At 38.4% G+C, this 23,997-nt stretch overlaps 1 protein-coding gene across 3 annotated transcripts in view; it reads left to right on the top strand.

Moving 5' to 3' along the window:
- HTR4 (5-hydroxytryptamine receptor 4) overlaps window positions 1-23,997 on the top strand; it is a 161,873-nt gene that overhangs the window by 127,840 nt on the left and 10,036 nt on the right. For all 3 annotated transcript variants that reach the window (XM_025388280.1, XM_025388278.1, XM_025388279.1), the window contains one exon: window positions 7,609-8,177. In XM_025388280.1, coding sequence (XP_025244065.1) covers window positions 7,609-8,177 — 569 coding nt within the window. The remainder of the gene's footprint in view (window positions 1-7,608; window positions 8,178-23,997) is intronic.

Below are 23,997 nucleotides of genomic sequence, written 5' to 3'. Positions count from 1 at the left end.
CTAAGCCCTGAGCCCAGCTCTGAACTGTCTCACTTGGTGAAGCACTGTGATGAGAAGATCCATTCATTCTCAATGGAGAAGAAGGTCTACCAGGGATCTAGGAGGCCATGCAACATATGCCAGGCATTATTCCAATCCCTGTGTATTGGTTCTCCAGATAAACATAACTAATGGGTGGGTGGGTGTGTCTATGTGTGTGTGTGTGTGTGTGTGTGTGTGTGTGTGTGTGTGTAGAGAGACGGAGAGAGAAAGAGAGAGATACTGTAAGGAATTGGCTCATGTGATTATGGAGGTTTACCAGTACCAAGATCTGCAGTCAGCAAGCTAGAGTCCCAGGACAGCCAATAGTGTAGTTCCTGTCCAAATGCAGGGACACGGGAGCCCCAGCAGAGCCAATGTTTTAGTTTGAGTACAAAGGCAGGAAAAAACTGATATCACAGCTTGAAGGCAGTAAGGCAGCATGAGTTCCCTGCTATTCAAGCCTTCAATGGATTGCATGAGGTTCACCTGCACTGGTGGCAGGTGACTGGTGATTGGCAAATGTTAATCTCATCCAAAAATTTCCTCATAGACACACCCAGAATAATGCTTGACTAAATGTGTAGGTACCCCATGCCTGGTCAAGTTAACACATAAAATTAACCATCTCTCTGTCTAGATACTAATCTTTAAGAGTCCTCCAGCTTTGACATACTAAACTTATAATGAAGATCAAAATCTATGGTCTGGATTCATTAGCAGGGATATGTATTCCATAAGGAAGTTGTAAGGCACTTGTTTAAAATTGGTCCCAGGATACATCGAGTTGTGGGAAGGCTACTACCATCCAGAGTACCTGTACTTTTTTAATACATAATGTCTGTCCTTTAATTAAGTCACCAGACCTTGTAGGAGGCAAGACTAAATGGCCAAAACCCACAAACATAGAAAGACAACAGAAACAGTCTCATAGGCAATCTAGATAATGGAGTAATTAGACAAGGAGCATCTACCAAAAAAAAAAAAAAAAAGGAATTTTTGGCCGGGTATGGTGGCTCACACCTGTAATCCCAGCACTTTGGGAGGCTGAGGCGGGCAGATCGCAAGGTCAGGAGTTCAAGACCAGCCTGGCCAATATGATGAAACCCCATCTCTACTAATAATACAAAAATTAACTGGGCATGGTGGAATGCACCTTTAGTCCCAGCTACTCAGGAGACTGAGGCAGAAGAATTGCTTGAGCCCATGAGGCAGAGGTTGCAGTGAGCCAAGATTGTGCCATTGCACTCCAGCCTGGGTGACAGAGCAAGACGCAGTCTCAAAATAAAAAAAAAAAAAAAGGGATGAGGGAATTGAATGGAAATACTGCAACTAATAAATACACTGAAATAAATAAGTATAATGATAAATTTAATAGTAGATTTGACATATCTGAGAACACCTGTAGTAAACTGGAATTTAGATGATATCATTTTTCATTTTTCATAATGATGAAAATATCAATTCAAGAGGATGTTACACCATAACCTTGTAATAAAATATTGATTGAAGCACATAGAGATAAATGGATAAAATTTTATTACAGATCATTCTGATATATATGTATATATGTAGCATATCAGAATATATGTGTGTGTCCATATATATACTTTTATGTATATGTATATATATGTTACATATATATATAAAAAAAATACAGAAAAGTTCTAACATCCATATAATTAGTATTCTATTTGAAGAGAGAGAGAATGGGTAGATGTGATATTAGTAGAAATAGTGCCTAAGAATTTTCCAAAAAGATAAAAGCCATCAGTCACAGATTCAAGAAACTCCACAAAGCCCCAGCAGGTTAAATAAAGAAGAAAACTATATCTAGAAAATTCATTTTAAAAATTGCTGAAAATCAAAGACAAGTTGATAAATCTCAAAAGTAATTAGAGAAAAACAATAAATTAAATTTAACAAGGAAAAGAAGACTTACAGCTGACCATGTAATAAAATGAAAGAAGTGAGAAGACAATGGAATGACTTGGTGAAAATCTACAACTTAAAATTCCATACCCAGTGAAAATATGCTTTAAAAATTAAGATGATATTAAGACAAGATGATTTTCAGGCAAACAAAAACGAAGGGAATTTTTCCACACCAGGTTTTGTACTGTGACTAAAATGAGAATTTTTCAGTCAAAAAGAAAATAATCCCAGATAGAAGCACCATAACACAGGACAGAGTGCAGAGCACTGGAAATGATAAATATGTGGATAGTGTAAGAGAACACTGACTATTAAAATAACAATAACATTAATGTCTTGTGGGTTTTCAAATATATGTAGGATTAAAATGCATGAAAACAATAGCATACAAGGCAGGTGTGGGGCAGGTAAATGGAGACGGACTGTTTGGGATCTTTGCATTGCCAAGGAAATGGCAAATGTATGAAATAGATTGTAATGAGTTGTAGCCACTAAAATAAAGATAATAAAAGAATATATATTCAATAAGCTAATAGAAAGAGAGAGGTAATGTGTTAATATAAACAGGTATTATTCTGAAAATAAGCAATAAATATGGAAACAAGGAAAGAAGAAACAGAAAAGGTTAATAGGTAACAGTAAGATCATAGACAAACCTAAATGAATTTGTAATTGTATTAAATATTAAATTAAAGAATAGATGCTAAAAGACAAAGTTGTCAGACTGCATCAAACAAAATACAAATATATGCTGCTTTTAAGAGAGCACCGTTAAAAATAAAGTGACAGAAAAATTGAAAATAAAATAATAGAAATACATACACTATGCAAGTGATAATTCAAAGAAAGCTGGTGTTACTCTACTGTTATAAGTGATAGAATAAAATTTAAAGAAAGTAATATTTCTTGAGATAGAAATATTTTATGATGATAAAAATATGAATTCAAGAGGATGATACATGATAACCTTATAATAGTCTATAAAACAAGATGCTGAATATGTACAGGAATAAAACAGCATGTTTGTGAGTATATCATATAGGTATATATTCTTCATATCTTCATGCATATGTATATTCACACTGGATGCAGATGGATCCCAAGAAGGGTAAGTGACATTGGGTTAAGCAGCTGTCTTCAGTCAAGAGCTATTTCTAGAGGTTGATGACTAAGACCTGTCAGCAGACAGTGTTCACAGTTGGTGGAAAAGTCCTTCAATCCTTAAGAAAAATACTAATGTGTCACAGGGTCCAGTATAAATATGACGTATTCCAGGAATTGTAATGCAATCAATGTAATCCATTGCATCAGTAAAAGAAAGGGGAGAAAACCCACATGTTCATTTTGTTGCTGCCACAAATGCTTTGACAAAATTCAATACCCATTCATGATTTTTTAAAAATCTCATCAAACTAAGAATAGGAGGTAATTTCTTTAATCAAGTAGAGGCTGTTGACATACAATTTATAGCAAATATCATACTTAGTAAATTATTGAAGGCTCATCCCCTAAAACTAGGAGTGCAACGAGGTGTCAATTACTCTCATTTTTATTCAAAATCAGATGGGAGGTCCTATCAAGCTCAATAAAGCAAGAGAAAGTGATATTAGGATGGGAAAGAGATAAAATTGTAACTGCCATTATTTGCAGATCATATGAGTATTTCCTGGAGAAAATTCAAAAGGATGTAAAGATGAAATATTAGTTGACATCTAACTTAGCAAAGTTGCTGAATACACAGCCAGCTTACAATGAAAAGCCTCAACAAGTTCTGCCTATTAGCAACGATTAGGAACAAGAATTTTAACGTGGTACCATTTACAATAGAATAAAAACATAAAACACTTACAAACAAATCTAACAAAAGATGTGTAAGACACAAAGAAAATTATAAAATTAAAAAGTATTATTGAAATATACTTAAAAAGACAAAGGGAAGGAATTACCATGTTAGTTAATTCGAAGACTTAACATTGTAAAGATGTCAGTTTCCCTTGATCATTTTACTCTCACTCCAATCAAAATTCTAGAAGATTTTTACAGAAACTGAGACATTAGTTTAAATTTTTTATGGAAATACTGAGATAAAAGATTATCCAAGAGTCTTCAGGAAAAGAAACCACAGTTCAAAGACTTTTATAACCAGATGTCTAAGAAGTTATAGAAATATGTGCAGAGAGAGACAACTCAAGAGAACAAATAGGAAATCCAAACGTGGAGCCATATGCATATACAGTCCCCTGATTTGTGACCAAGGTTACACCGCAGTGCAACTAGGAAAAGATAATCCATTCAATACATGCTGCAGGGGTTAATTGAATATCCATATCTTGTATATCATACCATACAGAAAAAAAAATTTCAGGTGGGTAGAAGAATTAACCATAAAAACTGGTCAGGCACAGTGGCTCATGCCTGTAATCCCAGCACTTTGGGTGGCTGAGACTGGCTGATAGCTTGAGCCTAGAGTTTGAGACCAGTCTGAGCAATACAATGAAAACCTGTCTTTACAAAAAATATTTTAAAATTAACTGGGCATGGTGGCCCACACCTGTAGTCCCAGCTACTAGGGAAGCTGAGGGGGGAGAACTGCTAGAGCCTGAGAGTCAGAGGTTGTAGTGAGCACAACTGCACTCCAGCCTGGGCAACAAGCAAGACCCTGTAAAAAAAAAAAAAAAAAAAAAAAAAAAGACATAAAAATTAACACAATAATGATATGCTAAGTGATCATGTAAAAGAATGTCTTTACATCTCTTGACAATATCTTTGAGACCGAGTCTTACTCTGTCACCCAGGCTGGAGTGCAGTGGTATGATCTCAGCTCACTGCAACCTCTGCCTCTTGGGTTCAAGCGATTCTAGGGCCTCAGCCACCCCAGTAGCTTGAATTACAGGTGCCTGCCACCACGCCTGGCTAATTTTTGTATTTTTAATAGAGACAGTGTTTTGCCTTGTTGGCCAGGCTGGTCTTAAACTCCTGGCCTCAAGTGATTTGCCTACCTCAGCCTCGCAAGGTGCTGGGATTACAGGTGTAAGCCACCACGCCAGGCCAGTATCTTTATACTTAGGAGTAAACGAAGATTTCAGAAACAAGATACAGAAAACACTAACCAAAAGTATAGGTTCTTTCAGAACTTCTTTCTATCACAAGATAGTAGAGTGAAAAGCCATGCCACAGAGTGATATATTTGCAACACATAAATCTGACAAAGGACATCAAGAATATAAAAGAACTATTATATTAAAAATCAATAAGAAAGAGAGTCACAAGTTAATTTTTAAAATGGGAAAATACCTGAAAAATCAATTCAAAAGAGAGGATATCGAAAGGGCAAAACAGTGATTAACATTATTAGTTTTCAGGAAACGCACAGTAAAACTGCAGTAAGAAACTGAAGGGTTGTGATGAACTTAAATTTGATTCAAGTTTATTGGATTTAATTTAAAATTACAAAGAAATAGCCAGGACATAGTAAACAGGGAACAAAGATGCAGAGAACAGGGCACACTGAGAATTTGAGGCAACTTACTCGGATTGAAACTGAAGATAGAGCTGCAAGAATTGGGACTGACAAGATGTAGGCAATATTTTAACATTATGAAGGCAGTGCTCTTGTCCCATTGAAGGAACCAGAGTGCTAATCAAGAAACAGATGCAGAAACTCAGTCTCACATGCTTTCCAAAAGGAGTGATGTCAGTGCACTATAATTATGTGGATATGGATGCCCAGGACACTTTTCAGTAACAAAACATAAGACAAATCCTAATCTAAACCAATGGAAAGAGTCAAAAACACATGGAGTATTTTACTTATGTAATCAAATAAACTTTACCAACATCACCAACAAATCCACAATGAGATACCACTACATACTGACAATAAATTCCAAATGTTGGTGAGCATGTGGAGTAACTGGAACTCTTCGGCTCTCATGGTGGGAATATAAATTGATACAGTCCCTCTGGGAACCATTTGGCTGTATATACCCAAGCAATGATACAGCAATTTCAGTCCTGGGTATATACCTAAGAGAGATGAAAGTACACACACACACACACACACCAGCTTGTACAAGAATATTCCTAACAGTTTTATGCAAAATAGCACAAACCCAAAAATGGCTCAAATGTCTGTCAATATTGGAATATGTAATATTGTAGTTTATTCCTATAATGCAATAATATACAACAATGAAAAAGAATAAATTACTTGTACATACAATAATGTGAGTGATACAATATTAAGTTAAAGAAGATACAGATTGTGTGTTTTATTATCTTGATACTTAGTTGGAAAACAAATAAAATTACATTATGATGATAAAGATTAGTGGCTATGTTTGGGCATATTAATGACAAGGAGAAGGCATTTGGGAGGCTGCTGGGTTGTCGATAATATTCTATAGTTTGATTTGAACAAGAATTACACAGGCATATTTACTATGTAATAATTGATTCATCTGTATATACACTTTATGTACTTTATATGTATTTTGGTTCAATAAAATATTCGAAAAAAGAAGAAGGATGGAGGATTCAGCTATGTCAAAGGTGTAGATGGCTCATTCAAAAGGAGGAATGACAACATAGAGGTCATTGATAGCCTTGACCAGAGCATTTTCAATGGAGTGATTAGGGTGAACACCTAAATGAAGTGGGTTCAGGAGAGACTGGGAGGAGAGTAAGTTGAAGCATTGAGTGTTGTCTAGGTTCTCACTCTGGTTGGGTTCCAAAGTCCCTCATGACCTTGCCCTATCCAATCTTTATATTCTTTTCTCCCATTAAAATATCTACCCTTCCTTTCCCCCAAACCCTAAGGCCCCTCTTGGCTGTTACACTAAAACACAGGCTGTTACACTATAACACAGGCTGTTACTCTATGTTATCTAAATGAGACAAACCTTCATCAGGGAATTCAATAAGTAGAAAAATGACTCTAGAAAAGTGCCCCATGGCATTCCCCAAAAGAGCTAAGTTTAGGATGGTATAGAGCAATGGTTCTCAAATATTAATGAGCTTTAGAATTATTGGAAAAAACTTGCTTAAAATGCATATATCTGAGCTTCATTGCCCAAAGATTTAGAATCAGTAGATCTTCCAGGGATGAGAGTGGAGGGGTGGCAGTAGGGAATGGACAGGAATCTGCACTTATAATATGTACTGCGGGTGACTCTAATGTTACCGATCTACAGGCATCCTGTTAAGAGACACTGGTCTGTTATGTGCAAGAAGACAGGGAAGGGAGAATAGAGGCAGAATTTCACTACTGGTTGGGTAAATGTAATAAATGATTCTGTCTCTATTTTATTTCTCTTCTGTCCTGGAGCCTTCAGCTCCTCTTGTACAGGTAAGTTCTCTGAGCCCTGGGATATGATCATGTTCCTTTTCTGTCATCAAGGTTCTTTGTGTTGTAGGCGTATAAGAAAATCAAAGCTTTGCTGATAAATTTTCTTCTTCCTTTCCTTTCCCCTTTACTCCTTTATTCTCCCATTTTCTTTCCCTGTTCTCTTCCCCTTCTTTATATCTTCCAATCCTCCATTTTCTTGTTTTCCCTTTTTCTTTTCTTACACTCTTCCCCATTTTTCCCACTTCTTTTTCACTTTTTCTTTCCTTTTTACCTCCTTTCCTCATTTCCTCTCTCCCTCCAACTCTCAGATAGAAAAGAGGAAGTTCAACCAGAACTCTAACTCTACGTACTGTGTCTTCATGGTCAACAAGCCCTATGCCATCACCTGCTCTGTGGTGGCCTTCTACATCCCATTTCTCCTCATGGTGCTGGCCTATTACCGCATCTATGTCACAGCTAAGGAGCATGCCCACCAGATCCAGATGTTGCAACGGGCAGGAGCCTCCTCTGAGAGCAGGCCTCAGTCGGCAGACCAGCATAGCACTCACCGCATGAGGACAGAGACCAAAGCAGCCAAGACCCTGTGCATCATCATGGGCTGCTTCTGCCTCTGCTGGGCACCATTCTTTGTCACCAATATCGTGGATCCTTTCATAGACTACAGTGTCCCTGGGCAGGTGTGGACCGCTTTCCTCTGGCTCGGCTATATCAATTCCGGGTTGAACCCTTTTCTCTACGCCTTCTTGAATAAGTCTTTTAGACGTGCCTTCCTCATCATCCTCTGCTGTGATGATGAGCGCTACCGAAGACCTTCCATTCTGGGCCAGACTGTCCCTTGTTCAACCACAACCATTAATGGATCCACACATGTACTAAGGTCAGTATACTATGGGAGTTCATCAATTTGGTTGATTTGTATTACTCAGAAGGGGTAATGCTCTAGTTTTCTGTTTCCAGAGGGGTTATCCCTGAAAACTGCATAGAGTTTGCCAAGATTATAAAAGCTTCTACTCTCTGGTCATGGAATACAGTAGTGGTTAAGACCTCAGGCTCTGGAGGGAGACTGACTTGAATTCGAATCAAGTTCCCAGAGTTCTGTGACCTTGGGCAGGTCGTTTAAACATTATTAACCTCAATTTCATTTTTAAAAACTTAAGATAATAATCACTATATCTACATCCCAGAGTTTTTATGAGAATCAAATTAGCTAGTTTATGTGGAGTGCACGGTACAGAGCCTGACACTTAACAAGTCTTTAGTAAATGTTATCTATTATTATTTAAAGGTAGTACTTTAGAGTAGTGGTTAAAAGCATGGATTTTAAAGTAAAATAGGTTTTGTCTTGACGCTCAGTGCTCCTACTAGCCATCTGCATAGTCTCTCGTGGTTTTACTTTCCTCACCTTTAAAAAATTGTAATAATGTTAATTCTCATCTTGTGGGTTTTGTGATGAGTAGAGATAATATATTCATACAGGGCATGACATACAGTAAGAACTCACAATGGTATTAAAAATTTCATTAATATTAGGACAAATAGTAATAACATAGTGCCTGAAAACCTAAGATGGCCATAAATAACATGATAAACTAAAATACATACCATCATAAATATACAACAGTAATACCATGAGATATGACGGACGTATGGGCGATCTAGAATTGGGGTAGAAAGGAGAGGAAGCTGATTTGGCTTAAGAAGCTCAGGGAAGTCTTCACAGAACACAGAACAGTATTTACTAAAAATGTGAGACATGGAGGAAAAGGCAGGGAAGCCAATTCAGGCAGATAGAACAGTGCAAGGAAGGAAATGAAATATAAGAGAATACAGACAGGTCCAGTGATTTTTTTCCCCAAGGTCACATAGGTGGATGGAGGTGGGAGTGACTTTGGAGGTGAATGTTCAGTGTCTAGTTATGGTACCTCTTTCTAAACTCTGAGACTTTTCTGGTCACCCTGGGCTAGAATTGTTCTCAGCTATGCAAAGCTATGTGTGATAAGTACATTCATCCTGTAGCAAAACTGGATTGCCAATGACGTTTTTTTATTTGCCCTGAGATATACAGGAATTTCTAAGGAGTAGTTCCTTCTTTGAGATAAGCATTTAATTTTTCTGATGATGATTAGTATTCAGCTGTTCTGGCAGCTGAAAATTGGGGGATATTTTCATTTGCCTGCGTAAGAAAAGAAGAAAAGAAAAATAAGAATTGCTATAAAATATAAACGCTGTGCCTCAGAGGCTGCTCAGAGCAAGAATTCCAATTTTTGCTACAAGTGTAGACAGATTTGTAGCTAAAGCCTAGCATGGTGTTGTGGTTTCAGCTGGTGGAAAGGCCCCAAAGGATACACCTAGAAACTGACATTCTCTCTTAATTGTTATGCCTTCATGAGTGTCATAGAAAGAATTCAACCGTAAAGTGTGTGTACAAGAACTTCTGTGTGGGTGCCAAATAGTTTTAGCTATTTAAGCTAGCAGTTGCCTAAGTACAGGCTGTTGACAACTTACAAACAGCGTATGCTCTGGTAATACATTTGCTAAGTCAGTTGTTTAGCAGTTGATGGTTTTTTTCATAGAGAGTTTGGGAGTTTCTAGGGCAGCCCAAGAAAGCCTATTTTACTAAATAAGATGTATTGTTAAAATCCTGCTGTGTCTGGTAATCTGCAGGATTACTGTAAAGCAAAGAGAGAATTTAAAGATGGCATATGGATGTACACTCCATATTTTCTTCCACAAATTTCTTTTTCTTTTTGAGACGGAGTCTCGCTCTGTCTCCCAGGCTGGAGTGCAGTGGAGCGATCTCAGATCACTCCATACTCCACCTCTCCAGTTCACGCCATCCTCCTGCCTCAGCCTCCCGAGTAGCTGGGACTACAGGTGCCCATCACCACACGTGGCTAATTTTTTTGTATTTTTAGTAGAGACAGGGTTTCACCATGTTAGCCAGGATGGTCTCGATCTCCTGACCTCGTGATCCGCCTGCCTCGGCCTCCCAAAGTGCTGGGATTACAGTCTTCCATAAATTTCTTCATGAGGTCATGAAAAGTGCAGGAAGTTGGTCTGTGATGTTTTACTGCAGGAGTGGAGAATCTTATAAGAGTAAGGGTAGCCTATACAGAATAGTTGAAACCTGCATCCGCTAGAGGGTAAATCTTACAAAGGACAGGAATTCTGCCTATTTTATTCACTGCTATATAGCAAATACTCTTCATATTGTCTGATATGTAATAGGAACTTAAACTCTTGATGAATTAACAGATTATAAAATTAATTCTTCTGATCAATTGCTTTAACTTAACAGAACTAAGACAATTTTTGCATTTTTCTTAAAAATCCCACAAGTAGATCATCAGCAAATTCAGATGAATTCAAGAAATACACAACCAAAAGAATGAAAATAAGTATCAGCTTTTATCCTGCTAATCCTACCCTTATTCTCAGAGACAATAGTTGACATTAGTCTGCTGATCGTTTCAATGTATTTACAAACACTCATAAAAACCATAGAAATATCATAACTCTTTCTCACTTTATGTAAATAAGATCATTTTATATGTACTTTTCTACATCTTGTTTTTTATCCTTTAACAATACATTTTGAAGATATTTTCACTGGGGAAAATATAGCTCTAACTGATTTGTTTTAGCTGTTCCATAATCTTCTGTACTAAAAATACATATTAAAATTTATTTAATTATTTGCTATTAGTGGGCATGTAAGTATTTCCAATTATTTGTCATTGCAAGCTGTACTGTTTTTAATGTTCTTGAACACATTTCTTGACTCATGTGCTAGAATTTCTTTCAGATAGCTACCAAAAATGAAATTACTGTATTGACAGGTATGCTCATTTAAAATTTTTACGTTTACAATAATATTGGCATCCTAGCACACTGTAACAATTTGCATTCTCATCTACAAGTGTGAGAGTATCGAGTATCCTCTACTCCTTCTCCTCACCAATGTTGAATATTATCAATCTTTAATATTTTCTTGATTAAAAAATATTAGGTTGGTGAAAAAATAATTGCCATATCATTTAATTTGCATTACCCAGTGATTTGTCAGATTGAACCTCTTTTAAATTAGTTATATACCATTTATATTTATTCTTATATAAACTGCATATTTATGTGTTTGGCCCTTTTTGTGACAACTTTGCTGTATTTTTCTTAGAAATTTCTGGATGTTCTTTGTTATATTCTGTATATTCATTCTGTGTCAAAGAATTGGCAAATACACCTCCCTATCTCCTGCTTACTTTTTAACTTTGGTTAACTTTTGACTTACAGAAGTTTCAAATTTTGAAAAGGTATTCTTACTTGACCTCTTAGAGTTGGCCTAACTTCCTTCTTAAAATACTTCCTACATTAATTTTCCTTAATACCATACTTTCCTGGTTTTCCTGCTAACTCACCAGCAACTTTTTCCCAGTCTCTTTTAGAGGCTCTTTCTCTCTCTCTGGCCTCAAACTGTTGGAGTTCTTCAGGACTTGGCTCCTGATACTCTTCTCAGACTATGCTCTTACTTTACACATTCACTATCTATAACTTTAAATACAATCTTCATGCTGTCGTTTCTCTCTTTGATCAATATCTCTAGGACATAACACTCCTCTGAGATCCAGAGAAAAGATCCAATTTGCTTCCTTGACAATCCCATATAGGTATCTTAAAATATGGGATTGTCATAAATCTTAGAAATCTTAATGTAATGCAACCAAAACAGAATTATTAGCTCTATACTCTTACCCCCTGTATTGGCCCATTTTATGTTGCTATAAATGAATACTTGAGGCTGGGTAATTTATAAGGAAAAGAGGTTTATTTTTCTAATGGCTCTACAGGCTGTACAAAATGGCATTAGCATTGGCTCAGCTTCTGGTGAAGCCTCAGGAAGCTTTTACTCATGGCAGAAGATGAAGGGGGTTCATACATGTCTCATGGCAAGACGGGGAGCAAGAGAGAGAAAGAGAGGAGTGAGGTGCTAGACTCTTTTTAACAACCAGATCTCACGAAAACTAATAGAGTGACAATTCACTCGTTACTGTGAGGAGGGAACCAAGTCATTCATGTGACCTCCACCCCTGTGACCCAGACACCTCCCACTAGGCCCAACCTCCAACTCTGGGGATTACATTTCAACATGAGATTTGAAGGGGATGAACATCCAAACTATCTCACCCTCCAACCACAAGTTTTCTGAGTCATCCCTATCTCCATAAATGGAATAATCTTGTATCATGTTACTAAATCAAGACACTTTTCTGTGGCTCTGAGGGAGAACTAACATATTAGAGGGCAGGCTTAAGGATTTAAAAAGAAACCAATCAGCTGGTATTGAAGAGATGGAGCTAAATAAAAATAACCGTAAAATTCAACCATAGGGGCAAAATATAAATCATAAGAATGTAAGATAAATAAATTTCTAGTTGCATGTATGAAATTTAGAATTTTATAAGCATACTTTCATTTTCCTCACCCAAGGCTAACATTTAAAAAGTACTGGACAGATCACTAGAGACCTCCTTCCATTTTATTAATAATAATGATTGTGATTATGAAACCTAACATTATTCCAGAAAAGAATGTTTGTTACTATATTTGAGAGCCCTAAATCCATCATTTGCATCTAATTTTTATGACTCAAAGAGGTAAGGTATTAGTATCCTTGTCATTTTAAAGATGAGAAAATTTAGTGTTAGGGTAAGTAGCATGCCCAAAGTCACACAAGTAGTAAACAATGAAGCTGGAATTCAGACCTAACTCTTTCTGACTTCAAAACTCAGCCTGGTCCTGCCACTTAGAGTCGGAGTTAAGATTACAACTTTCCATGATAACCTTGACTTTTTGGATAAAGTTGATGAGTCATTTTTTAATCTATCAACTCTACCATTTTGTTGATATTTCTCTAGTTTGCCTACAAACCATGGAAGACTAATAACTTGTTCAAATGAAGGCATTTTCATACTCACATTTTTTAAAAGGAAGTAAGCTTAGATCAGATGGGCCTATTCTTATTAACCACTTGTTGACTTTTATCTTTGGGTACCCATTGACTATTCAAATAAAAAATCAATTTAAAAAAAGTTCATCTCAGGATTGGGATCAAACTCTTCTTCCTGTGGTTTTCAGAACATGCCTTTTTCACATTTCTTCAACTTGGGCACTTGTTCTTCTCCACTTCTGCTGGATGGCAGTGGTCTGTTTACAGCACTATTTCTCCATGACATTCATACTGCTTTAGAGTATACAATTTAATTTAATTTATTTAATTAAATTGTATACTTAATTCCTGTCACATCAAATAGTCCTTGAGGGGAGAAACTATGGCTTCCTCTTCTCTAGGTACCGCATAGTCTTTTTTTTGTTTTGCTTTGTTTTGTTTTTTGTTTTTTGTTTTTCTTGAGACGGAGTCTCGCTCTGTCGCCCAGGCTGGAGTGCAGTGGCCGGATGTCAGCTCACTGCAAGCTCCGCCTCCCGGGTTTACGCCATTCTCCTGCCTCAGCCTCCCGAGTAGCTGGGACTACAGGCGCCCGCCACCTCGCCCGGCTAGTTTTTTGTATTTTTTAGTAGAGACGGGGTTTCACCGTGTTAGCCAGGGTGGTCTCAATCTCCTGACCTCGTGATCCGCCCATCTCGGCCTCCCAAAGTGCTGGGATTACAGGCTTGAGCCACCGCACCCGGCCAGGTACCGCATAGTCTTTAACACAGTATCTGTATAACAGTAGATGATCAATTGATTGATACATTTTTTGCTGATGAAATGTCTTCCTGATTCTCTTCAGATTTATGAAGGATTAAAATACTCAAAATAAAAAATTAGGTTTTGTTTGTTAAATCTTCCCTTAGATCCTAAAAGGTGCAGAGAACTTAGTCTACAAGATTCACATTGGGAAGACCCAGTTCATGACAACATTCTCATATTGTGGGGCCTCTTTCCTCTAAAGTCTTTTTGACAGAATGGAATTTTACTTTTCCAAGTTGAATTAGAAACAGCCAAGCCTGACCTCAATGGTTTAGAGTCATAGGTCTCCCAGGGTTGGTCCTATCCTTCTGGCCTTTTGATTTACATGCAATTTTATTATTAAATAAGCAAACAGGTAGCCGATGAAATAAAATAAGCTTTTGAAATACATTCTTACAGGGTTTTGGTTACTAAAATTGTACTAACTAGTGTACACAGTAGCAGAGATGTCTGCAATTGTGTCTGACTATTTTCTGTTGGACAAGTGTCTTTGGAAATATGCAACCCATGATCAAAATAGAAGTGAAGAAAGCATTTGATTGGATGATGACACCATTTGTCTAGACATATACGTTACATAGTCTTCTAAATATAGCTTCTAAACATGAATTATTATCATATAAATATTTTGGGGCAATTTTAATTTGTCTTCATGCATATATTAGAAAGAGGCAAAATGCCAGTGTGTGGAATTCTAAGAGGTTTATCAAGTGTGCAAACTCAGATTCTCAGTGAATTTGGAGCCAGCCTCTTTCTCCTTGTCTCATCCTTAATCTTGTTCTGCAGCTGTGTTTTCCCCACCCATCAATATCTGTCTTAGTCTTATGGAAATCACTTTTCCCACTCTAGGAAACCCATACTGAACATAGTGGCAGAGAAGAAAATAAACAACCTAATGATAAAACATTAGCTGCGTTCCTACTAAAGTCAGGAATAAGACAATGATGTCTTATCATCTCTCGTGGTCAACATTGTACATACAAAATCCAAAGAACGAAAGAAGAAATATTCTACATAAAAATTGGAAAAAGAGAACAAAGCTGCCATTATTTATTAATCATCTGTATGATCTATTATAATCACCTTCCAGGAAAATCCACTGTAAACTGTGAAAAGTAATAAGATATTTCATAAGGATGGATGATATGAGATAACACTCAATCCTCTGTGACTTTCCTGCTCATGAGAAAAAAACAATTAGAATGTGAATTAAGAAAAATACCACTTTGCCACTGCACTCCACTCCAGCTCAGGTGACAGGGTCAGACCTCGTCAAAAAACAAACAAATAAACAGAAGCAATAACTAAAGTTCCTTAAAAAAAGTTTTTTAAAAGTATAAGACCTTTATTGAAAGAAACTTTAAAACTTTACTGAAGAAGAGCAGATAAATTGCTAAAGGTTCATTCTGGATAGTAGAAGAGGTGACTGTAAAACCCGTATTTTGCTTTTGAGGTTATAGGAAGCCCATCAGAACCCCAGGTTTGCAGATTCTGGAACTCAATTTATCAGGTTCTGAAGTTTGATTCACAGGAACCATGTACTGAGCACTTAATGCACCAGGCAGCATGCAGCAGATATAAACGTGAACCACTGAAGCAAGGGATACACAAGCAAGGTATTACAGTACAGTGGACATCACTGCAGGTGTGCACAAGGTTTATCAGGAGCTGAGGGAATTGCTAACAAATCAACAGTTTCCTTGTCATCATTGGTGATGGGCATCCAGGCTCTGCTTGAACTCCTGCAATGAGAGAAGCTTCCTACCTGAGCAGCCTGCTCAAAGGTTGGGCAGCCATAGAGCTTGAAAGGTTTTCCTAATATTGAGTTGACGTTTCCATCCCTGTGGCTTCTACTCACTAACCCTCATTCTGCCTTGAGAAAGAGAAAAACAGGTTATACCTCTTACGTTAGGACAGCCCTTTATGCATATTTGGCCATAGCTTCTTTCTGAGGCTTTTGTTTTTCGGAATAAATATCCCAATTTATTTTAGTGCTTTCTGTGTATATTATTGTTGGAAATTTGGTGAGTGCAATTATATTCCCTTATTTGCAACTTTTATTTTTATTTTTCCTGGTTGTTTTTCCATCAAAGCATGATCAGCAGACCACTCACATTAGAATCATCTGGTAGCTTAATAAAATCACAAATTCCTGGGTCCCACTCATTGAATCAGTGCAGGGCCTGTAAATGACATTTTTACTAATATGGTTGTTATGCATATTAAAGGTTTAGAGCCACAGTCCTAGACTTTTGTGGATCAGAATGGTCCAAGGTGTGCTGGCATTGATTGTGATTCAGGGCTTCAAGTTATGACACATATTACAATTCTTAGGTTCTTATAAATCTGTTTCTTTTTTTTGAGATGGAGCCTCACACTGTCACCCAGGCTGGAGTACAGTGGTGCAATCTAGGCTCACTGCAGCCTCCGCCTCCTGAGTCCAAGCGATTCCCCTGCCTCAGCCTCCCGAGTAGCTGGGACTACAGGCACCAGCCACCACATCCGGCTAATTTTTTGTATTTTTAGTAGAGACAGGGTTTCACCATGTTGGCCAGGCTGGTCTGAAACTCCTGACCTCGTGATTCACCTGCCTCAGCCTCCCAAAGTGCTGGGATTACAGGCTTGAGCCACCACGCCCGGGCCAGAATCCCTTAAAAGATAACTTTATCTAAGTTAACTGGTATAATTAGCAGAAAATTCCTTTTGGAAGCCTGCTTCAGTTCAGTTATGCTTTAAGCCAAGTAACTCTCCCCACTTAGGAGACATGGTATGACGAGATAGTCTTGTGACCACAACAAGGTGGCAGGTGGTAGGAATAAGTCATATTAATTTGATTTGAGGTTCTTTGGGGACTTGATTATGGGGTTCTTTGTCCATTGGATAAATACCAAGGACCTTGTCAGTCTTGCTGCCTGTTGTATCCTCAGGGCCTAGTAAAGTGCCTGGAACATTGTAGGACTTGACAAGGGGATAAATAAATGCTCTGTCTCTACTCTACTGGCTTACCCTCTCTTCTGTTTAACTGTCTCCATGATTATTAGTTCAGATAACTGAGGGCAGAAAAGGGACTAGGGTGCTGACTGTAACCTTAGAGCAGAGAATTTCCCTGTAGAAAATCTGCTAAAGATTCCAGTTTTGGCTTCTTTGGTAGATAATCCCCATCCTCCTATTTCACTCCTTCTTTGTGAAAATAAAACAAAATAATTGATGTGAAATTGCTTTGCTAACTGCAAATCTCTGTCCACATGAGAGTGATAATTTTAAGAACAGACTATTTATAAATTAGGCAACACAGCAGAGATTGCATACAAAGTTTAGCTTTGGAGATGGGCTTCTCTGCTCTCACCAGGCTTAGATTTTTCCCCAGGTTCCAGGTTCAGATCTTACTCAAACCTAGGACACTTACCCAATTCCTAAGAAGTCTGAGAACTTTTGCAAGTGCTTTCCAAAGAACTTCTTGCCTATCTAACTTGGTTCTTGGCTATCATCCTCCGTTATCCACTGTCAATCCCTGTGATAAACAGGCTGTCCATTGACTTGAAATCTCTAGATCTGTATTGTCCAATAGGGTAACCACTAGCAACACGTGACTATTTAAATTTTAATTTAACCAAAATGAAACACAACTAAAAACTCAGCTTTTTAGTCATGCTAGTTATCTTCCAAGTGTTCATTAGCCACATGTGGTGAGTGGCTATTGGCTTAGATATTAATGTAGGAAATTCTCATGATTGTGAAAAGTTTTGCTTGACCAATCAGCTCCAGAGCTATATGTGCTTCTCTCTGGAAGGAGGCAATACAACTTTCTCTCAGACTCACTAACTCTTGTTACCAGCCAACACTCAGAAACTAATCAACCAATTCTACTGGATGTGCTATATAAATCTTTAACATTTCCTTTTTTTTTTTTTTTTTTGAGACGGAGTCTCGCTCTGTCGCCCAGGCTGGAGTGCAGTGGCGCGATCTCGGCTCACTGCAAGCTCCGCCTCCCGGGTTCACGCCATTCTCCTGCCTCAGCCTCCCGAGTAGCTGGGACTACAGGCGCCCACAACCGCGCCCGGCTAATTTTTTTTTGTATTTTTAGTAGAGACGGGGTTTCACCGTGGTCTCGATCTCCTGACCTTGTGATCCGCCCGCCTCGGCCTCCCAAAGTGCTTGTACAACATTAGTGTATTCAGATTTCTATATGAAATCAATAGAGGAAAAAATGTAAACATAGAAAAAAAAGTGAAAATGAGTAAGAGGCAAAGAGAATGAGCTTCCCCCCAAAACACAGCAGAAGAAAAAAAAAATCTGGGTTACTGCCCCTTGTTATTTCCTTTATGAATAAAAACTATGATAACTTACAATATATTTTTTGTTAACTTGCTTATCATCTGCCTCTCCAGCCAGACTGCCAGTCTATGAGGGGAGGTACCATGTCACTTTTATTCCCTAAAATTTGCCCATGGTGCAGAAATTGCTCAATTAATATATTTCTTAAATACACGGATGTTCTTATCATACTTCATTGTTTATCTGGACTGTGTATGTGAGAATAAGTTTCCACCACTTTAAAAAATATGTGTTAATTCCATAACTGAAATAGTTGTTTGTTCACTGTGAAACCACTTGTCAAATTTTGACTTCAGCACATCAGAATTCCCCTTTTAAATAAAGGTTTTCATACTGTGAATTGGAAGATTTTTACCCATGGATGACGAAATGATTTAGAGTTGATTTACTTTGGATCCTCAGAGGTTTTTGCTAATGTTGTAAAGTTGTTTGACATTTAAAAGCCATCTTATGGCCTTTACCTTGAACTTTGGAGGTTACAATTGTATTCAACGTTTACCTCATTGTTTTGAGCCAAAACAGACTTAATCTGGGTAAATCAAAGATGGATGAGGATGACCTTCCTTTGTCTCCATTAACCCCTACCAGGGCAGACTACATAATTTGCTGGCCAAATGCAAAATAAAAATACAAGCCACTTGTTCAAAAGGCAGGAAAAAGTGTTCTTAAAGGTATTAAAATTTAAAGCCTTTCTTTTCTGTTCATTCACTCCCTCCCAACTTGTCTTGGTGTTTTTTTTTTTAACTTGCTAATTACTTTTGTTCTAGTAAAGAAATTTTTGAAATTATTAGCACCAATTTATCATTCATTTCTCATTGATACATGAATCAATTTATCATTCACTTTTACATTGCACAATGCCCATTTCAAATGTAAATAAAAGAGCATTTAACTTGTATGTGGAATCATCAAAATTGTGCAAATCATGGTAGGTAGTTCATACATACTTTTGTATTTTGCTTTTACCAGAACAGTGCAGAAAACTAACTCAACTGCTTTTCGATACATACACGTTCTACTAATATTCACAAATTCAAGAATAAAGTTATTAAGAATTTCAAGATGGCAGCAGAGCATTAAACCTAGGTCTGGATTCCTGTATATGCACTGGTCACATACCCACAAAGCCGGCCTTGGTCCCCATCACAACATGAAGTAATCTCTCAGAAAACACTGTTCTTGTTTGAGATCACACCAGGAAGATAGTGAGAATAAAAACTTCAAAAGAACACCAACGGTCTCATCAAATACTCAGGATTAGAAAAGTTAGTGCTGTTTGCAAAATGTACCTGCTTTTCAGAAATGTGTTAATCGGTTGGCCTAAGCTTCTCTCCAGGATGCCCACTTCTAGGCTAATGTGCTGAGGCTGAAACATTATCCCCTCCATTGAGACTTACTGTTCAGGAAAAGTTCCTGCTTCTGGCTTAGTGGAAGGCGACCATTGGTATGTAATCCAAGGACCATCCCACCCAGTACAGTGTCATGGCTGCAGGTGCTGGAATCTGGCCCACCTGGGTTTCAGTCCTGTCTGAGATCTACCATTTAGTGCCAATATGACCTTAAGCATTTGACCAAACATCTCCAAGTTTTTTTTCTTCATCTGTAAAGTGGACATAATATTAGAACCCATTTCATGGGACTTTTGTTAAGGTTAAATATGATAACATCTGTTCAGGGATATGCCAGTTCCTATTACATAGAAAGCACTCAGTGAATGGAAACTGCTACATTGTTATCACAAGTATTTGCATAGCATCATCCATATCTTGGTAAAACATCTTCCTCCAGGTCCCCAGTTATTTTCTCAGCTTCCTGAGAAGAATTTCTTAAGAAATGAGTCAATAAAAATCTCCATGTTCTAAACACTGCTCCTGAAACAAGGAAGATAGAGCTCCTCTACTAGAAGAAAAGCCAGAAATAAATTAATCACGCTGTTTATAAATAATGATTTAAGCAACATGAGACAAGACTTGCTTCCTGGGTACATCATGCCCTGTGCTGAACAGTTGGGGCTGAATATGCCTTCTGGATTTTAAATTACCTGTAGGCATTTCTTTGACCCAGCATAAAATATACCAGCCATGTCAAACAAGTCGGGCACATTCTGTGTGTTTGTTTTCCCCCTTTTGCTCCATAGGTGCACCCACTGTCGGGGTGTCGGGGTTTTGTGTACCAGCCCTCAGAGATCGGCACTCACAATAAAGAGGGATTATGCATGCCACCCTGGAGGGCAAGCCCCCAAGCAACGCTCAGCTCCACAAATGCCCAACATGGTTTTTTTGAGGTCAACGATAGAGGCAGTGTGATGTGGTGACCTGGCCCTCAACCCTGGCTGCACAGTACAGCCACGGGGGACTCTTAAGCAGTAACTGAGCCTGAGCTTCACTTGTAGAGATTCTATTTTAATTGGTCTGGTTGGGCACCAGAAGTCCATTTATTTTAGGAGCTTGGGTGTGCAGCAGGGTTGACAACCACTGGTGTCCTGGAAAGAGCAGGAGGCCTGTCTTCTAGTCCCTTTGTGATCATTATGAGGTCATTATCTCTCCCAATACCAATAAAAATGAGGAAGTTGAATTAGATAATGCTTTAAGTTTAGATCTAGCTGCATGTCTTAGATCACTGAGATTGTGTGGGTTTAAACCAGTAGTTCTTTATCAGGAAATATCTCGTTTTACCAGGGAACATTTGGCAATATCTGAAGGCATTTTTGGTTGCCACAACGTGGGAATACTATTGGTAATAGTGGGTTGAGGCCAGGGATACTGCTAATCATCCAACAATGCATGGAACACCCCAGAGCAAAGAATTATCTGGCCCCAGATTTCCAGATAGTGCCGAGGTTAAGAAACCCTGCTTTAAACCAGTCCTCTGAGCTTTACAACAGAGAACCTCCTTGCCAAGGACAGCAGGAGAGGTCTTTCAACAATGCCAGGAGGTTCAGCCCCTGCACCACTTGCCTCCTTTTAATCCTCATACATTCTTAAGGCAAGACCAAAAAGGAAGCCCTGTAGAAGGCAACTGATATGGTTTCTAGGAGGAAAGGTCCTGAACTTCTGTGGTTAGAGTGCCGCCGGTAACCTTGCAGATAGGCCCTTTCCACAAGGCAGGCTCTAGGAGCTTGTTCTCTTACAGCATGTACTTGGCGAGGACACAGACCTCCCAATTTAGTCAGAGCAGCTGTTCAGGAAGAAATCTCCTCCAAAGCACACTGAGATACCCACTGGAAAACCATATTCCCATGTAAATCTGTGTTTAGTCCATGGTGCAATGGTGCAGGTACCTGGTCCATGGAAACGATAAAAGCTTCATCTTGTACTGGGAATTGACAAGCTGGAGTATGTTCAGAAGAGGGTAAATGCCATGATTTTCTTTACGGAATTTATGACATATAAATAACAGTAGAAGGAACTGGGGATGCTGAACTTAGAGCAAAGAGGCTTTAGGTCATAATTATCATTTTTATATATTTAAAGGGCTGTTAGAGGAAACAGGAATTCGACGACTTCTGCATAATGTGAGGGAGAGAGGTAAGAAACAAAGGATTGAGGTTATAAGAACATGTATTTCATCACAAAATGGAATGGATTGCCTTACTAGGGGGTTCCTAGTAAAGCTGAAGGAAAAAAATTGGGTGACCATCAGTCAATTAAAAGTGTTGACTGGGCTGGGCGCGGTGGCTCAAGCCTGTAATCCCAGCACTTTGGGAGGCCGAGGCAGGCAGATCACAAGGTCGGGAGATCGAGACCATCCTGGCTAACACAGTGAAACCCCGTCTCTACTAAAAACTACAAAAAACTAGCCGGGCGAGGTGGCGGGCGCCTGTAGTCCCAGCTACTCGGGAGGCTGAGGCAGGAGAATGGGGCAAACCCGGGAGGCAGAGCTTGCAGTGAGCTGAGATCCGGCCACCGCACTCCAGCCTGGGTGACAGAGCGAGACTCCGTCTCAAAAAAAAAAAAAAAAAAAGTGTCAACTAACTGAATATCAGTAACTGGAAGAACCGAATGATCATTAGTCAACATTTCTGGGGAAGAGGTGAGTAGATGGAATAACATATTCTCAACCCCTTTTTTGTGATTCTGTGAGTTATAAAATCATGGGCATCATCCCACAGTGCAGTTAAGTGTAGGGGAGAGCAAACTCTACTTCAGCCAGTGTTACATTTTGTTGGGTTGAAGACGGAGAACTTCTGGAAATATTACTAGTGAGAAGAGATATGTCAGAGATGATATTGTCAATTTTAGGGGGCCATTCTGCTTTCCTTTACTGAATCTTTGGCAGTCTGGAGTTGGTAGAAAATGTAGACATTTCCAAAGGAGAAATATCTCTGTAGATGCTCAGTGGTAAATAGCTAATTTGATGCCTGCGATTGCATTTGGAAAAAATATTGAATATATTTACTGATCAGGATATACATACATACACACACACACACACACACACACATTCTTTGAAGCTTTAATATGAAACAAATTGTTGTTTAAAGATTTGCAAGAAGAAGTGGCTCTGGGCTGGAATTAAGGATACATCTTCTCATTCAGTTTTTTATGATACTTCCTTTTTCATACAGAGACAGTTAGGATCAGGACTTCAGGCTCTGGAAAGAAAAAGACAGAATCCCAATGTAGGAGGAACCAGGTTTCTGATGCAGTGGTTTAGTGATACAGTTAAAAGCACAGGAATTGGTATTTGATGGGCCTCAGTTTGATTTTTGGTCCTGCCACTTTGAAGCTGTGTGATCTTGCGTTAGTTAGTCAACCTCTTGGTGCCTTGGTTTTTTCCTGTGCAAAATGGGAGCACACGTGGTTCTTGCCTGATCAGACTGTTGCAAGACTTATGTGAGATAGATACTGTACCTGTACCCGGAACACAGTAAGTCATTGATAAATAATGACATTCTTTTTATAATCACCACCATCTTATTAGGCAAAATGGCAGGAATAGTGGTTGGTAGGACAGGATTCTGATTTCTGGAACTCTGGTTCATTATCGGAGCAGAGTGTGAAGGGAAATGGTGTGGTGTCAAAATCACCATAAAGCCCTCTGATGAGAAACAGGATTGTTCCTGAGCAGTAGGTTCAGGAGGAGGAGGAAAAACACTTCAGCTGCAAGGATAGGTGAGCTGTGAGAAAAGGAATGATGCAGAGTTCTAGCTGCTGTCCTACTGGAAGTCCTGTGAGGTCATCTGCTAGCCCTGAGCAAGAAGACCCAATGAATGTCTCTGGTTATATAAACAAACAGCTGAGTACGTTCTGCTTATATTCAACCAAAGAGCCAAGAATCCACTTTTCAAAAAATTGTTTCTGAATTGTCTTTTCTTATATCCATGCCTGTTTCAGGTTATTTTTAACAGGATTCTTAGAAAGATGTCATAGTTAGAATTGCTTTTGGATAGTTTTTTATTCTCAAAGAAATTAGCGAGTTCGTATTTTGATAAACCTGACAAACAAATACATTTGGCATCTGCTCACGTTCTTTTTATCCTTTTCTGATTTTAGTTTTCTTCGCTGGCTGATAAAATTTAATTGCTTCCTCCATGTGTAAATTGGGATTGCCTGCTTTGAGTTTCTGACTTTAAGGAAAGGAGTGTCTGTATATGTGTACACACACATACACACAC

This window comes from Theropithecus gelada, chromosome 6 (assembly GCF_003255815.1).
Source record: "Theropithecus gelada isolate Dixy chromosome 6, Tgel_1.0, whole genome shotgun sequence".
NCBI classification, from domain to species: Eukaryota; Metazoa; Chordata; class Mammalia; order Primates; family Cercopithecidae; genus Theropithecus; species Theropithecus gelada.
Note: the sequence above shows the minus strand (reverse complement) of the source record. Positions and strands in the feature narration are given on the sequence as shown.